Source organism: Akanthomyces muscarius, assembly GCF_028009165.1.
Source record: "Akanthomyces muscarius strain Ve6 chromosome Unknown contig_18, whole genome shotgun sequence".
In the NCBI taxonomy this organism is placed as follows: domain Eukaryota; kingdom Fungi; phylum Ascomycota; class Sordariomycetes; order Hypocreales; family Cordycipitaceae; genus Akanthomyces; species Akanthomyces muscarius.
Window position 1 is genome coordinate 1,399,261 of NW_026611618.1, and position 26,751 is coordinate 1,426,011.

The 26,751-nt window shown below is 54.9% G+C and overlaps 11 protein-coding genes across 11 annotated transcripts; 4 read left to right on the top strand and 7 right to left on the bottom strand.

Annotated features, from left to right (window-relative positions):
* Positions 1–418: 418 nt before the first annotated feature.
* On the bottom strand, positions 419–1,544 carry LMH87_008924 (uncharacterized protein; the record flags this gene model as incomplete). The annotated part of the gene is made up of 3 exons (XM_056202175.1): positions 419–814; positions 902–1,476; positions 1,526–1,544. The coding sequence occupies 3 exons, from the start codon at positions 1,542–1,544 to the stop codon at positions 419–421; spliced, it is 990 nt and encodes a 329-aa protein (XP_056056764.1).
* Positions 1,545–2,040: 496 nt separating this feature from the next.
* On the bottom strand, positions 2,041–2,923 carry LMH87_008925 (uncharacterized protein; the record flags this gene model as incomplete). Its single annotated transcript, XM_056202176.1, has 2 exons — positions 2,041–2,668; positions 2,715–2,923. The coding sequence occupies 2 exons, from the start codon at positions 2,921–2,923 to the stop codon at positions 2,041–2,043; spliced, it is 837 nt and encodes a 278-aa protein (XP_056056765.1).
* An 853-nt stretch (positions 2,924–3,776) lies between these two features.
* On the top strand, positions 3,777–4,726 carry LMH87_008926 (uncharacterized protein; the record flags this gene model as incomplete). Its single annotated transcript, XM_056202177.1, has 3 exons — positions 3,777–3,938; positions 4,219–4,301; positions 4,363–4,726. 3 exons carry the CDS (start codon positions 3,777–3,779, stop codon positions 4,724–4,726), a joined length of 609 nt encoding a protein of 202 aa, XP_056056766.1.
* Positions 4,727–4,951: 225 nt separating this feature from the next.
* On the bottom strand, positions 4,952–6,686 carry LMH87_008927 (uncharacterized protein; the record flags this gene model as incomplete). The annotated part of the gene is made up of 2 exons (XM_056202178.1): positions 4,952–6,308; positions 6,364–6,686. The coding sequence occupies 2 exons, from the start codon at positions 6,684–6,686 to the stop codon at positions 4,952–4,954; spliced, it is 1,680 nt and encodes a 559-aa protein (XP_056056767.1).
* Positions 6,687–9,871: 3,185 nt separating this feature from the next.
* Positions 9,872–12,559, top strand: LMH87_008928 (uncharacterized protein; the record flags this gene model as incomplete). The annotated part of the gene is made up of 3 exons (XM_056202179.1): positions 9,872–9,991; positions 10,043–10,618; positions 10,670–12,559. The coding sequence occupies 3 exons, from the start codon at positions 9,872–9,874 to the stop codon at positions 12,557–12,559; spliced, it is 2,586 nt and encodes an 861-aa protein (XP_056056768.1).
* Positions 12,560–13,445: 886 nt separating this feature from the next.
* Positions 13,446–14,357, bottom strand: LMH87_008929 (uncharacterized protein; the record flags this gene model as incomplete). The annotated part of the gene is made up of 3 exons (XM_056202180.1): positions 13,446–13,542; positions 13,605–13,686; positions 13,766–14,357. The coding sequence occupies 3 exons, from the start codon at positions 14,355–14,357 to the stop codon at positions 13,446–13,448; spliced, it is 771 nt and encodes a 256-aa protein (XP_056056769.1).
* A 1,278-nt stretch (positions 14,358–15,635) lies between these two features.
* On the bottom strand, positions 15,636–17,438 carry LMH87_008930 (uncharacterized protein; the record flags this gene model as incomplete). Its single annotated transcript, XM_056202181.1, has 1 exon — positions 15,636–17,438. The coding sequence occupies one exon, from the start codon at positions 17,436–17,438 to the stop codon at positions 15,636–15,638; it is 1,803 nt and encodes a 600-aa protein (XP_056056770.1).
* A 531-nt stretch (positions 17,439–17,969) lies between these two features.
* On the bottom strand, positions 17,970–19,116 carry LMH87_008931 (uncharacterized protein; the record flags this gene model as incomplete). The annotated part of the gene is made up of 3 exons (XM_056202182.1): positions 17,970–18,582; positions 18,669–18,999; positions 19,062–19,116. The coding sequence occupies 3 exons, from the start codon at positions 19,114–19,116 to the stop codon at positions 17,970–17,972; spliced, it is 999 nt and encodes a 332-aa protein (XP_056056771.1).
* Positions 19,117–19,475: 359 nt separating this feature from the next.
* LMH87_008932 (uncharacterized protein) lies at positions 19,476–21,315 on the bottom strand (the record flags this gene model as incomplete). Its single annotated transcript, XM_056202185.1, has 2 exons — positions 19,476–19,598; positions 19,648–21,315. 2 exons carry the CDS (start codon positions 21,313–21,315, stop codon positions 19,476–19,478), a joined length of 1,791 nt encoding a protein of 596 aa, XP_056056772.1.
* A 1,558-nt stretch (positions 21,316–22,873) lies between these two features.
* Positions 22,874–24,313, top strand: LMH87_008933 (uncharacterized protein; the record flags this gene model as incomplete). The annotated part of the gene is made up of 1 exon (XM_056202186.1): positions 22,874–24,313. One exon carries the CDS (start codon positions 22,874–22,876, stop codon positions 24,311–24,313), a length of 1,440 nt encoding a protein of 479 aa, XP_056056773.1.
* A 1,276-nt stretch (positions 24,314–25,589) lies between these two features.
* LMH87_008934 (uncharacterized protein) lies at positions 25,590–26,333 on the top strand (the record flags this gene model as incomplete). The annotated part of the gene is made up of 1 exon (XM_056202187.1): positions 25,590–26,333. The coding sequence occupies one exon, from the start codon at positions 25,590–25,592 to the stop codon at positions 26,331–26,333; it is 744 nt and encodes a 247-aa protein (XP_056056774.1).
* Between the last annotated feature and the right edge of the window lie 418 nt (positions 26,334–26,751).

The window sequence follows — 26,751 nt, forward strand, 5'->3', positions numbered from 1 at the left end:
CGAAAGGACATGAACCTTTGGTCGTATACCCTGTCAACGATGATATGTGGTGGGTGTTTTTTTATAACAATTGTTGGATAGTACAAGAAGTCCTTTTCTTTCATTCATTTCCTTACTGGTTGGTTAGAGGTAGCATTTTGGTTGGTTTTTTACTTGAAATGGGGGTCGGGCCACACTGGCTCAGCAGCAAGGACGTTGGCAGAAGGACTCCAGAAAAAGATCGTGTCAAACACGGCAATGCCCATATTGTCATATCTTTGTTATATCTTGTCGAGTTTCTTGGATGTTGAAGACGAAATGAAAATAAAAATTTCTTTAAAAATTTCAAACTAAAGAAGACAGTTCCGGGTACTTCTAAAATGCGAATGATTTTCGTTCCATCTAACTAGCTTAATGCACGTCATCATCCTTGCGTGTCTCACCGGCCGGGTCGCTTCGGTCGGCTGAACCCTTGCCGAGCTGCTGGCTTGGGGTGCAGGTCTTCCAAGACGAGCTGCTCCGTGACCTCGCCCGTCTCCTCCACCTCAAACCTCTTGTCAATCGTGAGACCGGCCTCCTGCTCGGCAACCGTCAACACCGCCCGCTTCATCAGGGGATACATCATGCGGTTCTTTATCGACTTGGCGCCCGCAGACGCTGGGCAGGTGTAAAAGAAGAGCAGGGGGCTCTGCTCCTCTCCGTTGTGGGCATGTTTGTAGCGGTAAAAGGTGAAGCGCGGCTCCGTGCTGGAAATCGCTTGCGAAAGGTCGGCAATCGTGCTAGGGCTGGGCGATTCGGGGACAAGCTCGACGGCCTCGGTGGCTGGATTGATTTTCTGCTTCAGTTAGCTCGATACTCTTCCCTATTGCTTACTCCTGTCTTCTCCTCCAGTTCAAACATTCATGTTTCCACCAACACTTACCAGCATAGTGACAGCTCGGGCGCCCTGCATGTCCTTGAGGGCTGCAATGGCCTCCGCAGACACCGGCATTGCGAGACTCTTGCTCAAGTGGATTTCCCGGGTTCCAGTACCCGCACCAGCCTCCTGCTCCGCGCGCTTCACCTCGCCCAGCGTCCGCTCCTCCTCCGTCAGCGGCGCCTCGAGCTGTGCATGGGCGTCGGCCTTCTTGAAGCCAGCCTCCGTAAACTCGTCTGGCGTCGTGAAGAAGAGACTCTCGCGAAAGTGCTCGAGCCCCAGCTCACGAGTCAGCGTCAGACGGGTAGACGCAAACAGCATCTTCTGCCGCACTGGGGCGGCATCGGGTACGTAGGAGATTGCCGCGAGTTTCGGCGCCGCGTCGTATCGTCGGACAATGGCGTACAGTGCTACGTTGGGCTTGATGTGCGACTGCAGCGATTTCAGATCGCCCGCAAACGAGGATGTCGAGGCCACGCTGGCAACAGGCACCAGCGACTCCTGTTCGATGCCGACCAGCAGAGCAAATGTCGATGATGACGATAGCAGCGAGCCAAACTGCTGGTGCAGCTCTTGCGAAGCTGTATCATGTTAGGTGGCAGTCTTCACCACAAATTCCAGTGCACATACCAGCAATCCCAGACTGCATCTCGCGAATCCCAATAGCCTGGTTCGCTTTGTGTACCGCGATAGCGCAGTTGTTGTTCTTGTCAGCTTGGCACCCAAGTCAACAAAGCCACCAGAGGTATGTGGCGGGGTTCCGCCATCACCGTCACCGTTGCCCCGCTCCAGAGCTTCTGCCCGACAGTACCCTAGACTCTTAATCTTCAGCCAGACACACGTGTAGAGGTGTACAGAAACGCAGAAGCGAGGTAAAAAGGGTTCTTGGAAAAACTTGAGCGAAAAGTAGACCTTTGTATTAAACACATGATTTGACATGTGCGTGGCATCTATGATCCTGCTATAAGTACAATCAAGTAACTAAGAATCTGTGTAAAATATTCCCTCCACCGTTACAACCACCATGAGTAATTGCGAATGATTTGCGTCTTGAGCTAATTCCTGCCAAAAAAATGCGACCTAAAACAAACGAATGGAAATATGACATAGCTAAACTCGGCCCCAACAAAGTATAACCCGAACTATCACATCATCATAACCGCAATAAGGGCAAGCCCGCCAAGTGAGGATAAAGAAGGCAGGCAAATAGGAGCAGAGTCGGACCCTGGCACCTGAGAAGGGACTGGTGAATCGTGAGGCTTGTTGCTGGGTGCTGCTTTGGTTGCCATAGTAGACTCGTATTGTGGAATGGCGGGCGCCGAGCTTGAAGATCCAGACGAAGTAGCTTGGACAGCGTCTGCGGTGGAAGTCTCGTATGACTGGGGCTCTGGCGCCTGTCCGTCGGCAGTCTGGTACTGTGACGGCTGGGCTGGTGGGCAAGGCTCAGAAGTCTGGGTAGCAGCAGACTGTGAAACGGGCAAGGCAGTGGATTGACTCTGTGGCTCAGGTGCTGGTCCAGCAGGGGTCACAAGCTGCGAGCTGATCGGGGCAGCCGATGAAAGTGATGCGGATGCATCCGTGGTTGCTGGATTGGAAGCAGCGGTATACTGCTCAAGAGGGGGTTCCTTTCCGTAGACATTTGCGGTGCCAGGGTTCTCTTCTGGGCACGAGCTACCGCAGCAGCCAAGAATCGGGTTGTTCTGGCATGCGTGGTCACACTTGCTTTCGTCCTGAGGAGTGATGGCAGTTGAATCGTTCCCGCAGCGGCATTCCCTGAACATGTTAGATGAGAGCGATACATAAGATAGAGAGAACATACTCATTCAAAAGAGCAGCAAACTGGAAACCCTCGCATGCTTTCTGGCAAGCCTCCGGGGTGACACAACCATCGGGAAAGACAATGGGATCTCCAAAGCAGGAAAGATCAATGGAAGAGCAACCGATGTATTGAGATCCAGGAATACTGTGAGGGCTCTGAGCAAATGCCCCGAGGACCCAAGAAATGACAAGAATGGCGATAGCGGCCATAGTGAACGAATGAAGGAAGCGGCAGTAGGAGTGATTAATGGACCAAAAGGCTGGGAGCACAACGAACTTGTCCCGGATGAGATCTAGAATCAGGATTAAGGATCACTGAAGGTGTAGGAAAGAAGAAGAAAATGAGCCCGCGGGGCAGCGGAAAACGTTTACATGCCCGCAGAACGGGCACTTGCCCTGCCAGCTGGCAGCCGAACGAACGGCCAACCGAGCAGCTGGCAAGCTGTTCCTGCCAACGAACAACACTACGGCTGCTCATCCGAGACCGGATTTGGCAAGCAATACTGAAATGCGCTGGTGCAAAGGAAATTAATTCGATTATTTCCCCTTTTCGTGGGGTTTTTCATCGTCCTCGACTTACACGCAGGTAGTAGTCAAGGATGCATGCGCGATGCATACAAACGCAGCCCGTCCAGCCGTCTCTGGCTCCTAGTGCGTGCATAGAGCAAACGTCACAAGGCCCCAGAAATCAGACGCAGTATCTTAGTTGAATGATGCCCGTAACTACGATTGCAGACATTTTTTTCTTGCAATCCGCCATGTCGTAGCACGATACTGACTGTAATTGACAACACAAACGATACACCCGTGCACGGGTACGTACATGTTGTACTTTGCCCCACATCAACCAAAAGAGGTAATCGTCAAACAGGACTAGCGGCCAAGCCATCGCCTGTTGACTCACGTGATACCACACATCTTATAGCGAAAAAAAGCTGTGGCCCACAAATTGATCAGGGCAAGCGAGCCCCAATTTACAGACCACGACCAATTGCGCAAAACTTCTGCCCAGGATTTGTCCCGACTCCCATCATCGCATTTCGTTGAGCATCAAACCGTCAAGATGAGCGCCCAGGCCCAGAACAAGATCGCCCCCAACAGCCCCTCGAGGCAGAACCCCTCTGAGCTCGAGCAGCAGATTGCTCAGGCTCTTTACGACCTCGAGAGCAACACTGCCGACCTCAAGGCTGCCCTCCGCCCTCTGCAGATCGTCTCTGCCCGTGAGGTGAGATATACTTGAAAAGCAATGCTTAGACCGAACCACACAGACTTTTCGAAATCCTGTTCCAAAATGCGAAACGAAACGATGGTAGCGACGAGCGCATTCCGCGAGCGAAACTCAAATACTTGATTTTTCCGTGACCGGAAATTATTGGTCATGGATTTCGTAAATGGGACTTCGCACGGCGCCAACCAGCAGTCGATTGACTTCGCGGAACAGGACGGGAAGCGGTCCAAGGCATCATGTCCTGGAGCTCGCATGCTGACTTGTGGTCTTCTTTTAGATCGAGGTCGGCCACGGCAAGAAGGCTGTTGTCATCTTTGTCCCCGTCCCTTCCCTGCAGGGATTCCACCGCGTCCAGCAGCGGTATGTCTTTGAACCCCCCAAGTCCATGACGACTAGCAGCCATTCTAATTGTCACCTCCAGTCTGACCCGCGAGCTCGAGAAGAAGTTCTCTGACCGCCACGTCCTGATCCTCGCTTCGCGCCGCATTCTCCCCCGCCCCAAGCGCACTGCCCGGTCTCGCAACAACCAGAAGCAGAAGCGTCCCCGTTCCCGCACTCTGACCGCTGTCCACGACGCCATCCTGTCCGATCTCTGCTACCCCGTTGAGATTGTTGGCAAGCGTGTCCGCACCAAGGAGGACGGCAGCAAGCTCCTCAAGGTCATCCTTGACGAGAAGGAGCGCGCTGGCGTCGACTACCGCGTCGACACCTACGCCGAGGTCTACCGCCGCCTCACTGGCCGCAACGTCACCTTCGAGTTCCCCCAGCCTGCTGCTGAGTTCTAAGCAGCTGGTCTCGAACAAATAAAAATCTAAAATGAGACGGGGATGATTACGGTTTTGGCTGGATTGTGCCATTTAGCATTGATGGTTGGTCAGAGGGCTTGGCGTCTTGCGAAAAAGTAGCTGTCATAATGATATATGCTGCATGATTTTTTACCGTTCAATCGATCCTGTCCTCTCACCATCATTGTGACTATTGGGTATCTAGAAATGTAACATGTCTCTTCATTACTCCTGTGCAATTTTCCCCACTCCAAGGACACACCAGTAGGCTAGTTCTCGCTTCTCCCGCGCATCTCGATCCTTGCCCAGCGGCGTGCCCATGTCGTTTTGCACATCAGATTCCCACTCCATCCTTATAAACATGGGAATCTCCAAAATATCCTCCCCATCCTTGAGTGGCAATTTGCTGGGGTCGCTGACCAGAGAGGCTGGGACGACTTCGAGGATGATACTTACCCAGTTGCGGCCTCTTTCCCAAATTTTGCCCACCTCGACTTGATTGGAGCCGTCATTGCGATCTCTGCCGTCATCTTTCAGGGCATCATCCCACATGTCAGTGTTGGCATCAATTTCAAACTGTGGGCAGAGCACGGTGACTATGCTTGAGAATCTGCCAGGTGTGACATTTGGAGTCGCCAATGAGACCTTGATGTTCTCGAATAGCGGGTTTTTGAAAGTGAGGATATATTGACAGGGGCGCAGCGGCTTCAACAGACCCTCTTCTGACAACCCAGGACGATGAGTGACTGGAATGGGGTTGGCTGTTGGCTGCAGCGGCCGTATCGTGATGGTCGGAATATATGATCTCGCGACGAGTCGAATTTTGAACCTTGTAGAGGTGACTTTGTTTTCTGGTTTCGAGAGAATATGCCTGCACGCAGGACATCGCTTTGAGCGCTTGGTACGAAGTAGATATGGAATCGGCCGCAGTTCGTCTTGGAATCGGATGCCTTCCAGCTGATTCTCCTTCTGCTCAGTTGCAACAGTGGAGTCCCAGCCTCCTGTAGTGAGTTTTTTGACAGAGGAAGACTCATTGAGATGAGCTAGCTTGAGCCCTTCATCGGTGTTCAAAGCTTCTCGCATGACGTATGGTACACCCTGCTGCGACTTTTGCCCTCCGCGACCAGTGTACAGCGACATGATCCGTGATAAGGCGGCAGGCGAAGAGAAGCCGGCATCATGTGTCGCTGGCCCCCCTAACGTGGACCCTACATCTGCCAACTGCGATTGGTAGAATGACTTCAAGTTTGCAAATTGCAAGTCAGCGTCGACAAGGTCGTCGGGAAGCGGGGTATCGTCATGTGTTTCTTTGCGCCGCTCTTTCACTTCCTTGGCGGTTATTTTTGCCTCGCCACCGTTATTTACTCGTGATAATTGAGAGTGTATACCGCTGTGACGGTCGAATTCGATACCAATTTCGCGGGAGGACCAGTGACAGTATTGGCAGATTAGTGCAAACGGGCCGGTGCTGGTGCTCGATGCGCCGTCGGGGCCGAGTAGCTTTGTCTCAGCAGCGTTTGGAACGGCAACGACTTGAACAGGACCAACACAGTTTGGACACTGATAACAGCTTCGAGTGCACCTATCAGCCGGTGGTCAGTATCGCGAGAGCCTGTACAATGGTGGCTGACATGTACCTGTTGCCTTCACTTCGGAGATTGCTACTAGGAACTTCGAACAGGCAGTTCGGGCAGAAGTACGTGACCGTCTCCTCCGTCACACAACGCGGACATCTTATTTGCTGACAGTCTTCGCAATAAAGCAGGTATTCGAGGGGATACAAGCTATAGCTTGATCGAAGAGCTCGCGGATCGAATGTGCGGTCGTCGTCCTCGGGAATAGTGGCGGTCGGCGAGCCTCTGCCGGCATCGGCCGGAGGCTGATCGGAACAGGAGCACTGGATATACGTATACGGGGTGGTCGTCGCCATTCTAAAGCCCATGCGGATTGAGGGCACCATTAATCAAGCTTCAATCTACGCGGACCATGCAGCTCGCGACCAAGGAGACGTGATTTGAGGTCAGCCCCACCTCGGTGAGCTTCGGTGAGCTCGGGAAGCTTTCGGTCAGGTGACGAAAGGGCGGTTACCAGGTCTCCTGCACGTTTATTTCCTGAGCATCCTCAGATCCAACAATTTAATTGTACCGGGGTATGTGATTACCGCAGCTCCTTTTCGATGCCATTGGGATTTCTGTCAAGGACCGACCCTTGGCCAGTGTTACGGCATACGATGGGGCTCAATCCGTCAGCCAGGCATGCGAGCCATTCTTGAGCGGCAAGGGCCGCATTCTTCACCCGTCAGCCCAATCTCGCACATCCTCAGCCAGCATCAACTGCTACTGCAGTATCAAAACGGAGCTTCTCTTCAATTTTCAGGGCTTTTTTGGCTCGATTGCAATGCTGACCTTCTTCACGGCCAAGAACAAGCGGTGAGCTGGGAGAACATGTGTGTCAGTACACACAAGTTCTACGCGTGGTACGAGCGTGCGAAGAAGCAAATTCTGACACCATTGAATCACGGTCGATATTGAAACTGGTTTGAGCGTTCCGAGATTTTCACAACACCCGCTGCAAACACACGGAGAGTTTGGGCATCGGGCATCGATTTTTTCTCATGCTAGCCCCCGTGGGATACGATGTCAAACATGCTTCGCTGGGCGATTTGGAGAAGCTTCATTCTCTTTCGGTGACAACGAATTCGTGTTTCACCTCATTCCTACCGTCTGTTGGGGCACGGAAGGCAAGTCCACGCGCGATCAAAGTAGATGTCAGGGCCTCGAATACAGCCCAAAGCGCCGTACAAATCCACACCTGACGCAGCCAAAGGATGATTCTGCTGCTGTTATGTCCAATACCCGTATACCGTACCAAGTCGACCAGTTGCAACCTTAGCAAATGAGATATATGGACGCAAAGTAATCCGCCCCAGAGCAAATGAAAATAACCATCGTATGCACATGTTTTCAATCCGAGGGCAACTAGGCCATTCGAGGCTGGCGCTGCCCAAGCAACGTTTTAGCACTGGTACACGAAAGAGAGGGACGTGTAAGCATCACGATCCGAAATACGAGGCCTCTGTTCAGACGCCAACGGCCTTCAGCACGAGCCAGGGCAGAAGACAGGAGACACGACATGCGACAACTAGCTCTGCCTCTGCAGGACAAAAGAAATCAATCTCACTTTACGCTTTTTGCTGTCGAATTCGGCCTGGCATCAGCCAACCGTCCTAAGATAGGGTCACTCAAACCCGTCTTGAGCCTAGCGGAAGCATCAGCATCACACATACCGCTGAACATGGAGCTGCAGTTACTAAAGATAGTGCCGCTGCAGGACGCAGATGCCAGGCATACATGAGAGACATTCGCACAAGCAGCAATTGCCCGGATAACAGCACAACAGAGGGGTGCAGTCGTGCACTACAGCTATTCACTGGAAGCGCTATTGGTTGTCGAAGCAGAGCTACCATGATGCGTTAACCGTGCCGCTCTCTATCCAAATCAATGTCACAGCTAGTAAAGGTCGAAGCAGAGTCCTGAAAATATCAATGGCTAATCATGACTACGACAGTTCAACGCAGAGGGCCGCGGCCGCAGTTTCATCCTTTGGCTGCGTGGTTCGGCGGCTGCTAGCTGACTTTCCAGAGCCAGGCAGGCGGCGACAGGGAGGGACTCGCCCAATCACCACAACGTGCACGGCGGCGTCCGGATGGTGGAGGACAACGTGCTGCGAAACAGACTAGTGTACGGTCCAGTACGGAGTACCGGGCTACGTGCCACCTGGACCCGCCCATCGTTATTACCACCAAATCTTAGATTGCTTGTCATTCGTCATACTTCGTAGGTATTTCTGAGAATGCCATGCCCGCCCTTGTCAGGGCAACTGAGGTCAGCGTCGACTGACCGAGCGCTAGGAGTTTTGACCTTCCTCCTGCCATCAGAGGAGGCTGGAAATAACCCTTAGCTTCTCTGTCACGACGACTGATCTACATTAGCCAATTGGCCCAGGGCGGCCAAAATTAGCCGAGCTCATGCAGTGACGAGTGAAAGAATCCTACCCAGCTGAAGGCCAGGGAGCTAGCCAGCCACACTGGGGTTGAGGCGAGAGGATGCACCCGCAACACCCGCCAGCTACGGAGACTGGGGTGGAGGGCCAAAGCACTTGGCCTTCATTTTAGTCGAAGTACGCAACAAAACTCAAATGCGAGGTCCCCAATACAGACGGGTGCTGAGCGTATTGGGCATTCGCGACCGAGACATGGCTAAAGGCTTCTGCAGCGGTGAGTCGCAAAGTGCGTGTCAAAATTGCCCGATTCGAGCATAGTCAACGCCGGGCGCTGTGCCAACACAGCACTGCGTTTCTTGACGCACATCTTTCGTCATGGCCAGAGCAGGGATAAACCACCGTCTGGTAACGTTAGTGAGCGCTAAGACATGGCCCGATGGACCCATTGGAAACTGGACCTGGCTAGTCCTTTTCCAAGCGTTGCCAGCGAGTTGGGCTCCATACTACCACGGTTGCATGGGTTGCCGGCACTATCGGTCAACAGCTAATATCCCCAAGCTGCAGGCTGGAACCTGCAGCTGGAGGGGGAGCCGATCGAGCTTCTGCTTGTTGGGGCCATATTAAGTGCTGGGCCCCTGGCAGTAGTTATCTGTCGCGGCATTCCTCTTATCTTATGAACTCTCAAGCAGCTTTGCTCTCTCCTTTGCTGGCCAAGACTTTGGTTCATTTGGCGGGTAGTCGCTGGCGATGAGGCATACCAATTGAAGCTGTATCGGCGACTGTGCCAAGGCCAACTTTTGAACGCTCAAGAGCTGCTCTGGGGCCTTGTCCTTGTGGGAAACACCACAGAGAGCTATCATTGTACAGCAGCGCGACTGTACCAAAAAGAAAACGAATTCTCGGGTGGCTGCCTATATGACGACAGCGGAACGACAAGCTTGTGTCGGGTGAATTGACCACAGCGTACACCTAGGCTGTGTTACGAACTGTGCGGCTGCTGCTGCCACCAACGCTTCCGGCCTTTATTCGATTTTTTCGCACCAGTTATTCTGGACAGGGGATCTGGAATCTCTGTTCTTCGACTTCTTTTCTCGCACCAATTTCTACCGGAAGAGGCCTCAGACTGCTTGCTGCTCGCTAATCATGCCGTCCAATGCTGCCCAACGACAACGTGATGGCGAAACGCGAGCCAATACCACGCCTACTGTGAAACTGTGGGACGGGCACAAACGAATAGCAGTAGAATGGACAGGACTACACAGGGTAAGCAATCTGCGGCTACCACGTCGGGGTTTAATTAACTCAGCGATACAGGAGCCCAAACTGTGGACTGCCAAAGGCGATTGTCTTGTTTATTTGTACGGCAAGGGCCACTGTAATGCAGGTGCTTCGTTTCGCATCGACTTTAGTGCCTTGGTCAGGAAACGATGCTATGCTTTCGTCAAAAAGTACGTTGACTGGCAAGGCCTTGAGTTCGCCCTGCCCAAGACCGACGACGACTGGGATCGATTTTACCCTAAACGAATGGTGTCATTGTATGTACCAGCCGCACCGGGCAGCACACGATCGGAAATATCACAACAGCATCTTTCAATCCGCAACTTCCTAGCATGGGTGACAGGGCTGCCACTGGTTGGAACCCACCTCGGCGGCGAGATTCTGGCTTTGTTTCGAAACATGGTTCTTTACCGACCGTTTGACACGGACTCTACCACAGATCTGTTGGCGTATCTTGAATGCGCTGGATACCTGGACATTGTAGCACAGCAAAATCATGCTCTTGCCGTTTTATACGTCGCCGAATCTCTGCGACAGCGAGATCTATACACCCGCGCATTTGTACACTGCGTAGGGTTGGGGGAGCGCCTGTATCAGAGCACTGAATACACGGTACGTAGACCACTTTTGGGCGATGACCGGCAGCGCTAATAACTCATCTAGAAAATCAGCCTTGTCTCAAGAAAACTTATCAGAACTGCGAGCCATGATCTAAAGGCCAAGCTAGATGGCGCTGTTGAAGATCTCGGCTCATTTCTCGACGAGGAGCTGTCAGAAAGTCGACTTGGCCTGCCTCATGGTGTCCGTGCTCACCTCGACAGATTTCGCAGCGCTCTATCGACTTTCTACACGGCCAAATTTGGTTATTTCCCGCCTCGGGACTTTGACGCCAAAGCCGTCCAGGCGATGTCGGAAGATTTTGAGGCCTTGTACGACCTTCTGGTAGATGACGGCGCCGGAACGCCTGGCATGGTCGGAGGAAACAACGGCGGCGGACTGTGCATGTTGCAGATCATTCGTACTTTCGACAGCCGCAACTCGTTTGAGACACGTCAGCACCCTCTGCCTCTTCTCCCGACTGCATCCGAAGTCCTTCGCAAGACGCGCCGCATGCCGTGGCTTGGTCGCGGAGAGATGGAGAAGCCGACCAATCGACTTGTCGCTCATACAGCGCTGATCAAAGCATCCAACTGGCGCGAATCTTCCTTCAAGAATGGCCTCGTGCGAATGTATCGAGACTTTGAAGGCAAATCCTTGGAACCGTCCGCCAACAAGATGGACAAATCAGAGAATGTATCCATCACCGATGCCCGCAAGGTGCGCTGGATCTTGATCTATGCCATGTGCCAGGTTCTGCGCAACATCTCAAAACAGGTGCCGCAAGTGGCCGGCGAGCGGGCACCTTATTTTCTCAGTGCGTCCGCGGCCGACCTCCCGCCTTGGAACACGGCCATCGACACAGGAATGGACGTTCCCATTTTGAACAGCGCGTTGCCGACCATGCCTGAATGCGCCGACGAACCTTGGCAGCCCAGATTTGCCGACGGAATGGAGATAAAACCTGACGTTGATTATTTTGCGCTGACGCACGGTGCTGAACGCCAACGACCAGAAAAGCTGGGGCGCAGGCAGTCTATGCCAGTGACACAGGCTACAGTGTCACCGACGACTCTGTCGCCGTCAAAGCCGGGGACGGGTAATGCCATTGCGCGTCGGTCAACAATACGAAACTCCATCAGGCGACGACTTCGCCCAGGCTCTGCAAGCTCTGCAACTGCCCCCTCATTCTCCCCCACCAAGAGCGCCTACCACGAGATTGTGATTCATGGTTATGGGAATGGAACCAACGACGTGAAGCTTGAGCGGCGCAACACTGTGGGTTGTGACAACTCTGAGGCTGGCAGGATCCCTTCCGCAAGCCTACCAAGCCACCCGCGTCTCCCAAACATTACCTCGCCGGCTTTCAAGCATGAACCGACCCCGGCACAGAGCCGCCGTAGCTCCAATAGGAGTAGCAACGCCAGCTCCATTGGAACCCTGGACTCGCAAGCTGCATCGGGCTCGGCCTCGCCTGCGACCATTATCACCCCCGAGTTTGAGCAAACCGCGGTGGAGCCCATCATTGTTCGCAACTCTTCGCACAAGAGCCTCACCCAGCGCTACCCGATGAAGTCGGTGCTGGAAACCATTGGCCGCACCTCGAGTAAGCGTCGCGGGTCGCTCGCCGGCACCGCAGGCCAAGAGCTGCCGCTGCCGCCCACGTCGCAGCAGCAGCAGCAACCGCCATTCACTAGCGGTCTGTCTCGGGCCGTGAGCGTGCGCAAGAGCTTACTGCCGGAGAGCTGGACGCTGGCGGGGCGCACAGCGACGTTTGAGCAAGATATTAATGAGGAGGACGAGGTGGTGACGCTGCAGTCGGAAGCGGACGAGTGGGTTGCGATGCAAGCATTCTTGGACGACGACGACGAGCTGGACGGGAGGATGGCGCACAAGGGAGCCACGCCGGGATGGGAGCAGTATAACGACCTTGGTGGTTTGACTGAAGTTCGATGAGCAGCGCAACCGAAGAAGGGGAACTGACTGCTGGTAAACGAGAAAAAGAGGACTGAGAGGTTCCTTGGGGAAAATCTCACTAATACGCAGCGCTGCTGCCACTGCCCAGCCCGAGGCGATTCTAATATCGGTGCCAGATGCTACTCGCTCAATTTCCTTGCTTGTTTTCTGTTGAGTTTACTGACCCGCTCCGGGTTTCGGACACACATACACGCATGTGCATATCATGGTCCTGGCTTTTGTTTTTCGGTGTTTGGCAGGCCACAGAGCCTATGCATACGATGATACCACAAAACAGTTTCTCGCAGGACAGGGAACTAGTTTTTCTTTTACTTTCTTTTTTGAACGGGATGCAATGGAAATCACCAACGTATTAGATACATCACTTTGAAGAAAGGCCTTTCTCTTGTCCTATACAGGCGCTATGCGCGCCGAGACTACGAATACCGTATACGGCAGCTGTCAGAAAGCGTAGCCGACGCTTTTTTTTCCCAAGTCTATATCGTGCACATATATGGTGTGTGTATGTGTCTCGGCCGAGGGAAAGATTGATTCGTTGTGCTCAAAGGTGTGTAAATAGGACGGAGCAAGCACGCGGATCCAGTCGCAGCGCAAGGCTTCAACCGAAAAAGTAACCGAAGAAGGACGGACAACAGAAGAGTCACAGGAAACGAATTCGCACACACGGCTGCCAGGACAGCACATCGTCGCGACGATGCTCTCCATCGCCGCTTGTTTCTGTACTCATACTGGAGCGCATGCTGTTTCTTTTTCTTCCTCTTCTTTCTTTCTCCTTTCGCATTATGCAAGAATAAAACAGTGGTATATTGCGTAAAATAAGTATAGTCAGACAAGAGGGGTTTTCAAGGTTACTTCCTTGTCCTTGCTACTCGGTCTTGACATGGGAGGCAGTCTCGATGCCTCGGAGAATGTCGCTGCCGAGAGAGTAGATCATCCAGGTCGAGCCGACGAGCCAAGCGCCGCTGCGGGAGAAGGAGTCGACGGTTAGCACAGGCCGCACGCGCGCATTCGGCGTCTGACTTACTTGGGAATGATCCAGAGAAAGACGAGGCTCACGAGGTCATTGTGGCCAATGTTGTCAAAGCCGCTATAGTATTCATTGAGCCCTGCAGCAGTCCGGTCGCGTTAGCAAGTTTCCCCAGCGCGCGTACCCATGCGCGGCAGCACGTCGGGTGCCCAACGTACAGTAGAGAATCGTCTTGGAGAGCGTCATGACGGCGGCGCTAAAGCCGATCAGGACGGCCTGGGCGCCGCAGCGACCCGTGATTGCCCTCCTGCCGCCTGCGCCGCCGCCGCCGTCGACGGCCTTGGTGAAGAAGGCCCAGGCGTAGGCGAGGTACATGAGCGTCTCGACGGCGTTGAGGGCGCCCTGGGCGGCGGTGAAGCCGCTCTTGGCGTGAAAGGCCTTCCAGCCGTAGACGTGGTCGACCTCGCCGTAGAGCTTGTAGGGCGACCAGAGCGGCCAGTGCAGCCAGCCGTGCTCCATGGTGTGCGGGCGGCCGAGCACGTAGACCGTGTCCCAGATGACGAGCGGGAGGGAGACGCCGAGCCAGAAGAGCGTGGGCGCGTCGGGCGCGTGCGACCACCCGCCGGGCGAGGCGAGCGAGGACGACGAGGAGGAGGAGGCGGCCGGCCTGGAGAGCGACCTGCGGCGGCTGGCGGCGGCCGGGGTGCGCTTGGTGACGGCGGCGCGCGGAGGCGACGAGGGCGTCGCGGGGGCGGGGGTCTCAGGGGCGGCGCTGCCGGCGCGTGATGACGAGGAGCGGGTGCTGACCATGGTGACGAGAGGGCTCGACGACTGGGGGAAGGCTGGTGCGAGGAAAGTGCGCGCAATGGGCGACGGGTGCGAAGTGAACCCAGGGCGCAGCGAGCAACAAAAGGTAAATAGGGAATAGGGTTGGTGGTGGGTGTTGATGAGACGGAGGGAGGGGACGAGCGTTTACGGTTTGAACTGGCTTACGTAGCAGCAACTGCTGCTACATCAGGGCAGCTTATTATGGGAACGAGCAAGACGGGCGACAAAAGCAGCCCCCCTCCCGATACATCGTTGCGTGTTTCCGGCCCCAAGGCTTGTGTTTACTGGTACTATTTTTTCCTTAGCTCGATGCCACTCAAATCACAGCTTCCCTCTTCATCACCAAGTCCGTGTGGGGACGAGCAACCTCCAAACTAACTAGCGACATGTGTTTTTACTAGAGCTTCCCCAGACCGAAGCCCGGGGCATTTTCCATCTTTTGTTTACATCCAACGCTGGAAAGGGGCATCAGAGCGCAAACTGTTGCGACACACACAAACGCATCCTTCATCTCAACGATCGGGCCAAAGAAAGGTACTTTGGAATGCGGGGATGTGCGCCTCTGTACTCTGTACGGACACATCAACAAACCCCGGGACTAATTTAGCGGGCTGACGGGCGGCCGCTGCGATTGGTTGTGGCGACACCCCCAGAGAACGGGTAAATGATGACAATCACCTTTGGGACACACAGTGACGCCATGGTTGGTTGGCTTTTGTTTACTTTTTCTTTGGTCGTCTTCCTCACCAGCGCAGCCGACGCGTTGCGAGCTCAAGGTACCTTGACAGCTTCAAAATGTTGTATTTTGGCCGTCTTTTTCTTCTTCTTTTTGTCCAAGTGTCAATCCTTCTTTTCGCCCATCCTTTCCCGTCGACTGTTGTACCAATCTTGTTCGCACAAACTACTGCAAGGCTTCCCCCGGATCCATTCTCCTCCGGGATTGGGCTCTATCCACCGCCCACTCGGCCGGGCGTCTTAATCTCTCCGTGCCCATGGATTCTCTTCTTCTCCTTCACATTGGCCCCGAATTTACTGCCCCTGCCAAGTACGGTGTGGCGTTGCAAAGGCGAACACGCCTGTGACACGTTCTCGTAGAGTTCATTCCCGATTACGACGTTCTGGCGCTGCCAGTCTTGCCGAGTGTAGCATCCTGCAAAAACGTGCGCTGCGTAAACCTGTGCAGCAGATTGGCACAGAGTATTGACATGATGCTCTAAAAGCATATATATTCAAAAAATTTATGGAGCGCATTCAAAAGATTCATCTACGAGGCGTCTCAATTGCATCCGTCAGCTCCCTCAGCGCCGCCATAAGCTTCTCGTCCTCGCCCATGCCCAACGCCTCCATCTTGCCCTTCTCTTCCTTCTGCTTCTTCTTCTTCTCATCCTCCGGCTTCATGAAATACGGCCCCTCCGTTGGGCACTTGGTGTGCTCCTCCTCCGGCAGCGCCCCCGTCTCCAAGAACGCCCGCACGATGCGCGCCGAGCACGGCGACGGCATCGCCAGCGAGCAGTGCCCGTAGCCCTGCACCTCGACGAGACGCGCGCCGACAAACGCCCCGCGCGCCACTTTCGCATTCACCAGCGGGCAGATGGGGTCGTACGTCGTCGAGAGCACCAGCAGCGGGTGCCGCGTCTCGACGCCGTGTCGTGCCGCCCGAAAGTCGTGCGCCTTGGGAATCGCCCACTGCGCGCGGCCCATGTAGTGACCCACGTTGCTGGCGCTGTACGGCAGGTAGTCCTTGACAAACGGCAAGATAATGTCGAGCGCGTCGCGCTTCTTGGAGGGCCAGCGCGAGGTGCCGGCGGGCGCGTCGTTGAACTCGACGAAGCGGCCCGACTCGCTCATGCCGGCCTCGGGGTCGCTAAAGTTGCGGCCCAGGCCGCCCCAGGCCGTCAGGGCCCCGGTACCGTTGCCCTGCATCAGCTGCGCGAGGTTGTCGGCGAGCGCGTACCAGCCCTCAGGCTTGTACATGCTGCTGAAGACGCCGCCCATGACCGTCTCGTACTTGATGGTGCCGAAAAAGGTGCTGTTGACGTAGACGGTGGCCGGGTCCTCCTTGAGGCCGTCGATGAGACGCGTCACGTTGCGCTCCAGGTCGCGCTTCGTGTCCGCGACAAAGTGCAGCGGGCAGGCCTCGCCCGCCTTGGCGCACTCGTCAAAGAAGCCCGAAAAGGCGTTGCCCGTGTCGACAAAGTCCGTCTCCATGAGCAGCTCGTCGTACCACAGGAAATCGTCCACCACGCCGTCGACAATGACGCGCTCCGAGCGATTCGGGAACAGCGTCGCGTACGTCTGCCCCAGCACGGTGCCGTAGCTGAAACCCCAGTAGTAGAGGTTGTCCTGCCCGACAGCATCCAAGATCGAGTTCATGTCGGCGGCCGTCTGCGGCGTGTTGACGTGCGGCCCGTGCTCGCCCATGTTGTCGGCGCACGCGCGCATAAAGTTGCCCGTCTCGCCCCAGAGCTTGGCGTCCTGCTCCGGGTCGTCCGTCAGCTGCGGCGTCAGCTCCAGCCGGCGGTCGGGGCTGTCGAAGCACTCGGCGCGGGGCCGCGACCCCGCGATGCCGCGTGGGTCAAACGACAAGAGGTGGAACTTGTCCTCGCCGACAATGGTGTGCACGGCGCCGGCCTTGCGGTGCATAAAGTCGAGGCCGCTGCCGCCGGGTCCGCCCGGGTTGAGGAGGATGTTGGTGGTGGCGTTGGCGCCGCCGCGACGGCGCATCAGCGGAATGTAAAAGGTCTTGTTGCCGGAGCGCTCGTCGTCGAACTGGTCCATGGGCACGTCGATCGAGCTGCACTCGACCGGCTTGTCGGCAATCTCGCCGCAGGGTGTCCAGGCGATGGACTCGCCCGGGTATCGGAGCTCCTTGCCATGCTTGCCGTGGCTGCCGGGACGCACAATCAGGAAAATGGCGACGGCGGCGGCAGCGGCAGAGACAACGACGAGAAGTGCCCAGAGTATGCTGCGCTTTCGCCGCCAGATGGGGATGGGCGGCTGGCGTGCGGCCGCCGCCTCCTCCTCGGCGTTGTTAGGCAACAGAGGTGCTCGTTCGCCGTCCATGACTGCGGGCGGGAGATGCACGTATGCTTTGGCAATGTAGCGACGGCGATACGTCTGTTTGGCTAAGGATAAAATAAGACGGAAGCTGTAGAAGGTTGTAGGGAATGAGAATATGGCCAAAAGAACCCCCCACTTGACGATTGCTGATGAAACTGAGCTTGCGCAAGCACGTCTTGTGACTGAAGCTGAAAGCGGAAGGCAGGTGGCCGTAGAGGTTGGCCTCGGGTACGGTTCACGACTCCGAGCCTATTACCTGAGCGACGAAAGTCTAGCCCAGCCACATGAGACGCCTCTAAATCTCAAAAAAGTAATTACAAATCAGCTTTTTTTTATATGTCAAAAGAGGTAGTTTTAGAGATGGTAATTGTCGCCGTGTTAATGGTTGGATACCCAGTAACCGAAGCTCATGCAGCTCGCGATAAGATAGCATCGCGGCTTTAGCTGCACACCACTTGCATCAACACAAGACAGGGCAAGCCTAAAATGACCAAACTTTGCAGTCTTTTTAACCAAAGTAGCTACCCTCATAGATTATTTACTCCCAAACGTATCACCGCCGCTCTCCAAAAACTCCTTTTCCCTAGTGGTCGTCTCCCTCTCCAGCGCCTCATTCCGATGCGGATACCTTCCAAACTTCGTGATGATGTCCTCATGGCGCCTCGCAAAGTCGAGTTGCTGACGCACCAGCGCCCGCGCCGCCTCTTCATTCCCATGCACGACCCGCCACGCGCGTCTCCTGTACCCATCCGCCTGCTCATCCACCTTGTCCTCCGCCAGCAGCATCTCTACATCGCGCGCAAGCGCCTCGTACTGCCGGCGGCACTCGTCGTGCATGGCCACGTCCTCGGCATGCTCGAACGGCAGGTAGAACCACGCCCGGAACGCGAGCTGCCAGCGAATCTCGGGCGCAGAGTGCGGCACGCCCGCGGCCACAGCGGCCTGCGCCACCGCGAGCGCGAGCGGGTCAAACACGGTAAAGACGATGCGGGATGACGACCCGCGGTAGCAGTTGCGCGGGATCTGGTCGAGGAGCAGGATGAGGCTCAGCCAGTCGCACGGTTCCGTGGGCTGCACGAGCTGCAACAGGCCGGCGCCGTCGAGGCCGGATGCCTGAATGGCTTCGAGAGCAGGCTCGAATTGCGCGCTGGAACGTGAAGCGAGCTTTGCTTAGCTAGTGGGCTTTGACGGAGAAAACGCCGTGGCGGATTGGGGCGGCGGGAAGAAACTCACAGGCATGCCTTGTCAAACTCGGCGCCACCGGCGTACCAGCGCTGATGCGCGGCCTGGCCGGGCACGACGAGGTCATCGTCACCCGGCAGGTGCTCGTACCAGAAGTCGCGAACCGACTTCAAAAAGTCTCGTGTCAGCACCTTGTCGAGCGCCATGGTGTTGTTGTGAGCCGGCTTCACCGACGACGAGGCTGCCAAAGGCGCAGTTGACGTAAACGCCCGGATCGATGCTGGGCAATTCCACCTGTAGCGCCGCGCGTGTAGACCGCGAGGCGGTTGAGCTGCTGATCCGCAAGAGGCTCGCAAAAGCGAAACGCGAGAGAATTGGCGTGCTGTCGCGTTTGGTCAGTAAAAACAGGAACCGAGGGTGGCAAATGGTAAAGCGCCGACGAACCGATAGACCGTCGCAAGGGTTGAGACAACAAGGACGCGGCACCGAGTGATGCCATATGCAACGACGTCGGAGCGGATGAGTTGTAAAACCTGAGTCAGAATAAGACACAGACTTGTAATCGTGGTTTGAAAGTATTTAAAGCTGATTCCCGCGGTATCCGGGGTTGGAAACATGCTTTCAGTGCAGGGCAACACATGTGGACCGAGCTCCACTGAACCAGCACGTTACGGCCAGCACCCAGTCACTGCCGTATATACGAGATACAGTGGCGGAATAGTATTTTTGATTTACAATTTGAGCCACGGTAGTGTTACAGAGCTTCCCAGCTCGTTTTCTTGTTTTTGAGTGTACCTGCAGCTCTTTAGAACGTCCCTCACGGACCCTCGCTCCTATGATACAGCCCGTCTTGGCAGTTTATACCACTGGCCTCTTGAATGGATGCGCCTCTGTATTCAAGACATACTGATCCAAATCAATAAGATCAGGTGGAGAAAAGATGAGATAATAGTACTTGAGCGTCTCTCCAAACCAAAAGCTCTGCTCGCTGTTAGCATAAATCAGCATATTGTAGGATAGCTGCACTCACCTCCATGTAATCTTCCAGATTCTTTTGTCTAGAAGCCTCATCGTAAACAGTGACAACGTCGAGGATGGCCGCGTGGCCATGCGTTGTGCGCGAGTGCCTTTCGATAGACTCAAACATCTTCCATGCAGACTCCTGGTACTCGGTGTCGCCCGTCATGCGATAGAGTAAGAACAAGCTCTCGATTGCTTCTGGGCGCAGCAGGTAGCGAGGGTCTTTTGCGGTGGTAAAACCCTTTGGCAAAATCTCCTTGTATTCTCTTCGGGCCTTTGTGCCTTCCTCCCAACGCTTCTCATCCCATGGGCACTTGTCGGTGATTTTGGGCTCGCAGGGTACCATGTTGTATCTCTCGGGCATGACGCCGCTGTCAAAAGAATGGTAGACGTAGGCGCAGCCTTTTGCGAGCTTGGCCCCAATTGTAACATCTTCCGGGGTTTCCAACAACTTTCCGGCTAGAGCAACGGAGCCTCCGATAAAACATGTGAGGTGCTCACTCTCTGGGTCAAAATCCACGTCGCCGCTGTCTGATACCTTTGCATTACCAGAAATCAGAATATCCTCGCCACCGGGCAGCATGGGGCGAAAGAAGAGTTCCTTCTTCGCACCTGCCAAGAAGCCTTTGGTCATTTCAGCGTACATGGGGTTGCCGCCACCAAGCAGGGCGTGCATCTTGGGCAAATATTCGTAAAGAGAGTCAGCGCTGCCACCAAGGGTGAAGCTTTCGCGGCTATTGGTGTTTTTATTGGCGAGCGAAATCCATATCGGCCACAGTCCAGGGATCCTGGTCGAGTTTTGCTGATCTCTGAAAAGCTCCATGAGTCGGTTGACGACGTCGTAGTACTTGGGGTCACCAGTCACTTGCGAAAGTCTTGTCATCTCAAGTGACAGTGTACCGGGAGAAGCAGAGACGACCCATTGCTCCAGACTCAAGCCCGTGCCGAGCTTGGCGGACTCAAAGTTCATAAAATCCACTGGAAAGCGATGCTCGGTGTTGAACGCCGAGTAGAGCATGTCGCCGAGCTCTACAGCTTTCTTAAGCAGGACTTCTCGCTTGCTCAAGTCGTACGCTGCGAGGAAGCCGCCAAGGTATCGAATGGTGGTTTCAAAGACATTGACGCGATAATCAGTCGACCTGCCGAAGTCAAGCTCAGCAACAACAGCAAGCGCCTCCTCGAATTCCTCCTTTAGCCCCAACATCCAGAGAGCGTCGAGCCCGTCAACGAGAGTGGCCATCCAGCCAGAGAACTGGTTCTTGCCGGTGCCGGATTTGGGGTTCAGGGCATCCATTTTCCAGGCAAACTGTTTGTAGTTTTTCCAGTCATCCTGAAACACCTTGCGGACAGCAGCCCGTCGCTTCTCGCGGACCTGCGCGGCTTGCGGCGATTCTTGGCCAAAGACGTGCTGAACCTTGGGCAGGGCTCGGGCGTTGTCCGTTGGTAGCGGGGTCACACTGTCGGGCGGCAGATACTTGTGCTTGACCTGGCTCCAGTCGAAGCTGCTCTTCTTGAAAATGACGGGCGGGCCAGAGTCGGTGTTCATAAAACGGTCGAGGCTAACATGGTGCGCCGCGTCGCCGACCTGCGGCACCGTGTTGAGGACATAGTAGATGATGCCAAATATGACCAAGCCGCCAACGATGGAGCGGACATAGCGGCGAGGGGCCAGGAACATTGTGGGGAGAAGCCACGTTGATGCAGAAACTCAATGAGAAAGCACAAAAAGGAGCGTAATTAGCGAACGGCCAATGAGGAGTTTCACATCGGCGATGAGATGGAAATGCGATGGCGACGCCGAGAGATGTGGAAATGCAACTTGTCGGTACAGAAAGCGCCAAGGAGTAGGTACTGGTATGGGGAGACACGCATTAAGGTACCGCCGTAGTGGCTGGCAAGGCAGAGCCGAACTTCAGACGGGCAGTCACGCGACAGCGGCACTCCCGCGCCTTCCAGGGGATATTCTGGGGGTTCACAGTGTCTCTTTAGTGGGCTCCAGCGCGATCTGGTGGGCTTCAGCGCAGCTGACTGGCTGCTGCGAGCCCTACAGAGCCCTGCGGGCAGCCACCAACCGCCGAAAAGCAGCCACGCGGAGTGGGCCGTTTCTAGCGTTTCATTGGCATATCTAAACTCCAAGTTTGGTGCCGCTTTAGCTTTCGGGTATCTTTTAGCGTTGCTTGCCCCTGGACCGCTCAGGGGCGGCGGCGAGCTACGAGCTATTGCGGTGCGGATGGATGCTAGCAAAATACGGTCATCAGTACAATAAGCAGACTAAACAGACAGACTGATAATCGGATCGTCATTGTACCAGAACAAATCACTTTCCTTGCTTCTGTGTAGAAGTCGTGCTTTATGCCACCACTGCACTGAGCCAAGTCCCAAGTGGCTCACACTCACTCAACACCGAGCTGTCAAACTGTAACGCATTGTGCTTTCGATCGGCTATGAAGCTGATGTCTAGCCAAATGATGGCATTGATGCTAACACGGTCAACCCACGTCATGTTTCCCATACGCAAATGATGCCAACAAAGACTGGCCGGCAAAACACACGATTGAAGCTAGCCGACCAACACAAGGTCATTCAAGTCGCATTCAACTGCTTTATCTGCGATAGAGAAAAGAAAAGAACAGCTCATGGAGACAAAATGGAGCGCAACGCACTGCTGTTTTAGATTTGAGGTGGAAGACCTGAGCGCTTCCCGTGAGGGGAGCGCGCACCATCAAGGCAGTCTCCTTGGCTCGAATCTGTTTGAGCATCAGTCAAGAGCATGAAAAAAGACTGACAAGTGTAAACTCTTTCTAACGAAACAACTGGAAACATTCATTGAGCTGTCCGCTTTGTGCGGCAAACAATGTCCGTTTCACTCAAGTATCTCTTTGCCGCTGTCCATTGTTCCACGGACCAGCCACAGCAACATCACGGCATCAAAGAGACCCCCAGGTAACAAACAGTACGACGCTATATAAGAGTCGATGTAATCCCAGAAACGGGAGAGAAAAAATAACATTATACTCACTCGCCTCACCCACCAATCTACCAAACAACCTCCACCGGCCCAAGTCACCCATTAACACTCATCTACCAAGAATTCACCTACTCAGAAACCTCAACACTCAGAAATTGGAGTTGGAAAGTTTACAGAAAAAGACATCGCAGATAAAAAGGTAGACTTACAGACTCACAGACTCACAGGCATACGCACTTATTCACAACCGCAATCAGACACGGCCAACATGTCATCAGACCCGTACTACATGTCTTCTTCCCCCCGAAACACGGGCAGCGTCCGCCCATATAACTTTGGAACCGCTGACGGGCATAACCCTGAGATCATCTACCATCTCTTGGACGGCCAGAGCCGATTGACTCATCAGGTACCCTACAATAGACTTGACGATATTCTCCGCCTCGCGGGACCCTCACCCGAGCAGATGGAACTCGAGGAAATCGAGCGCCAAGAAGAAGAGCGAGCCATACTCAATGCATTCGGCGGGGAAAGATCATCTACACCCGCTCCGCAAGCAGAACAGAGCCGGCTCGGAGCACCCAATTATTCACCACCATCGTCACCACCACTGAGCATAACCGCAGCTGGCCAATCGATTGCCGGAGGAGAGGGGCACGGTCCAACCAGTGACGTTGATACGGAGAATACCGAATCAACTGACGCCGCAGATTGGGAGGATAGTTCAAGTGGTGACGATGATGCCAACCGTCCCATAGAGAGGAACCTCTGGGAAGGACCGGACGCGGCGAACGAGCCCCAAATCTACAATGGCCTGATGAAACGCCTCCTTCAGCGAACAAGTACTGATCTCGAAAATGATACAGACGACCTCCTTGGCAGAGACTACATGCATGGAGTCCTTCCAGTGTACCAACCTGACCTTCTCGTCCGGCACATGAAAACGAGGAGCGGCGAGAAACACACGTTCAGTCTGCAGTGGGATGGCCCCGACGATGCTCCTATGCCGGAAGGCCCCTTTGAAGTTCTCTGCCCGAACCCCATGAATGTCTTGCCCATTTTGTCAGAACCCATGGCTCTTCGCCACATCTACCTGCCAGGCTGGCGAGGGCGGCACCAGGAGGACAAGCTCAAGGCGAGCGAGTGGCAGCGCGGGATAGAATTGGCCGTGGGCCGCTGGAGAAAGTCATCCGTGTGGAATCCATTCCGCCCGGAAATACGTCTGGGGGACGCGGTAAGGATCCTCGGCTTCCCCGACCTACTGACATTTCAGGACTTCATCCACAGACCCAAGATCGCGGACGCCTTCCGCGAGCTGTGGGATGCTCACCTCCAATACGTCGAGTCCCAGGCAGAGATTCCCTGCGACGAAGCTGGACGGCGGCCCATCGCCCTGCGCATCTTCTACTCGCGCACGTGCAAGGGGGAGAGCGAGTTCGACGACGAGCACCCAGACAAGACGGACTGGGAGACGAGCAGCCACCTGGCCCGATTCTGCCTGCAGGTGGAAAAAGTCTGCAACGCGGAGCACCTGCCGCCGATCCGAGGACAGCTTCCTATTCTGAGAATGAAGGCTGCGAGCTCGATTGTGGCGTGGGCTGGCATCGAGCTCGCGAGGATCTTGCGGACCCTGCCGAAGCAGCCCGGCAACAGAGTGTGCTATTTGGATGAAGGAAGGCGCCCTCTGGTCGCAACGGTAACTGTTTGATTCTGCTGACTTGGCTGACTGTTCTACAGGAGTTTTACTTGGTTGGGCGTTTTGGTAGGTCTTTCTACATAGACAGTACATAATTGATACATTGGTTTCACTTATTTTACCCTAGTTTCAACATGGCCTTTTCGTTCGTGTTGAAATTCTAACTGCAGCTGTTTGCTTTTGGTTTGATGTTCTAATTAGAAGTCGTAGACGCGAGTCTTAATCGGTTGGCCTTTCATCAACGTAATACCTTGATCGGAGCCAGCAAACTCTTCAAGAGCTCTGTGAGACCTGCGTTGATTTCGCCAAACCCCCCCTCCTTATCGACTGTTTAGCCTTGCCAAGTTGTATTTTTGCTCCAAGTGGAGTTGCTCAACCTTAGTTAGACCACATCTCGCTTTTCTCGCGTTCAGCCTCACGAGTCACCACTAGACAATGGCTTTCAGCCGCAGTCCACCCTAGTCATTCTAGCGCATTTCTGTCGACTAGACAGACCAGGGAAGTGCAAGGGTATCGGGATTCCTCTGGAACTGTTGAACGGGAGAAGTCGCGGGGCTGTCATACACTCAGAGCTCAGACTCGGAGAATCATCTTTTTGAAAGTGCGAAACGGACGCTGTGTAACACCAACGAGTGACCAGAAGCTCCTGCTGCCAAGGCCAAACCACGTAACGGTTGGGAGTAAACGATCTGCACCTCTCTGCCTGCGCATGAGATTAAGTGTGCCCAATGCGCTGAATCTGGGCCCAAATTGGATGCTGCCTGCCGCGGCATGCATCAGCCCTATTATTCCCAAGGTTACACAGCTGAGTCGGGCGAGACAGCTAGACAGCACCACACATGCGAGCCCCGGGACGGCTATTTTTAAGATGACTTGTGTCAGCCTAGGAGGCTTGAGTGCCGCCGCCACAAGTGTTTAGGGTGGATCGCCTCACTTGTCCCGCGAGAAGCTATTCTGCTTTCTTCTCTCGACACCGCGCTGCCCCAGCACAGGCAAGGCCGATCGTCATGGAAGGTGGAGCTACAGGGCTGCTGCAAGGGCGTTTAGTCTTGAATTTAGGCTTTTTTTTCCTTTCAGCTTCTGGATATACTGGTAGGTAGACATGAGGGCGAAGGGCTGAGAGGACGGCTGGAGCCGGCCTCGGGCGGTCGTGCGGTGTATAAGAAGAAGCCCCTATCCGTCGTTATGCAACCTTGTCCGATATTTCGATTCTCAAAAATTGTCATTGAAAATTGCAGAGCACAAACCTACTTCATACAAATCCGTCTTTGTAATACTCTCCTCCACGATGCACGCTTTCGCTGTTCTGTCCCTCGTCGCCTCGACGGCCCTCGTCGCCGCCCAGCAGGAGACGTACGAGAAGTTCTCGCCTCTCACCACCTTCGGTACTCTGCAGGCGCGCCAGCAACAGAGTTGCTCGTCTCTCGGCGGCAAGGCCTGCGGTAACAAGTGCATCCAGCTCACCTACACCTGCTGCGGCAACGGCCAGGGTGCCTGCGAGCTTGGCTACACCTGCGGCATCGCCGCCAACGGCATCTACGGCTGCTGCCCCATCGGCAAGCGCTGCCGTGGCGATGCTCCCGAGCCCAGCACCACCATTATTGGCGGTTCTCGCCCGACCTCGTCCGTCGACGCCGGCGATGATGACGAGCCCACGTCGGAGGCTCCCACGACGAGCGCTACCTCGACCACGACCCGACGCCTGACGCCCGCCTCTACCTCTAGCACGCCCGCCCGCACCACCACTCCCGTCAGCGACGACGATGAGTCAAGCTCCAGCTCCAGCTCGAGCAGCACTGCTGTGGCCACGGGCGGCTCCGGTGGCAACACTGGTGGTGGCAGCTCTGGAAACGGTTCTGGCAGCAACGGCAACGGCTCTGGCAGCAACGGCAACGGCGGCAGCGGTAGCGGCAGCACCACCACTGCTGCTAGCGGCGGCGGCGGTGGCAGCGCGTCTGCCGCCGGTATGGTCACCGCCAGCTTTGCCAGCATTGCCGGTGGCTTCATTGCTGCCATTGCTGCTCTTCTCTAAACACAGCCGCCGTAGCGGCTGAGGGATAGCCAAAACTGAAAACGATAACACGACCACCGACGGGCAGCAACATACTATACTGGTGTAAGCCAGGCTCTTCTTCTTGCAGCCCAAGAAGATGTGGATGTTAAGAGGGAGGATGAAAGGTCCAAGTAGACTCCCAATTTGGAATGGAGGAATACCTTTTGAAAGCAGCGAGTTCTTTACGAGTCTCTGGTACATGGAGGTGCCGATGCAAGCGTGTTTACATAGTAGTTAATACTTTTAATTCCGCAAGTGTACATAATTAGTCCCAAATCAAATCGATGACCAAAAAGTCCATTACAATTGCTTTGGTGTGCTCTGTGAACATGGATGAAATTGCAGTGTCGCCTGTAAAGATGCCAATCGGTGAATATGCAAAGAATATCATCGCAGA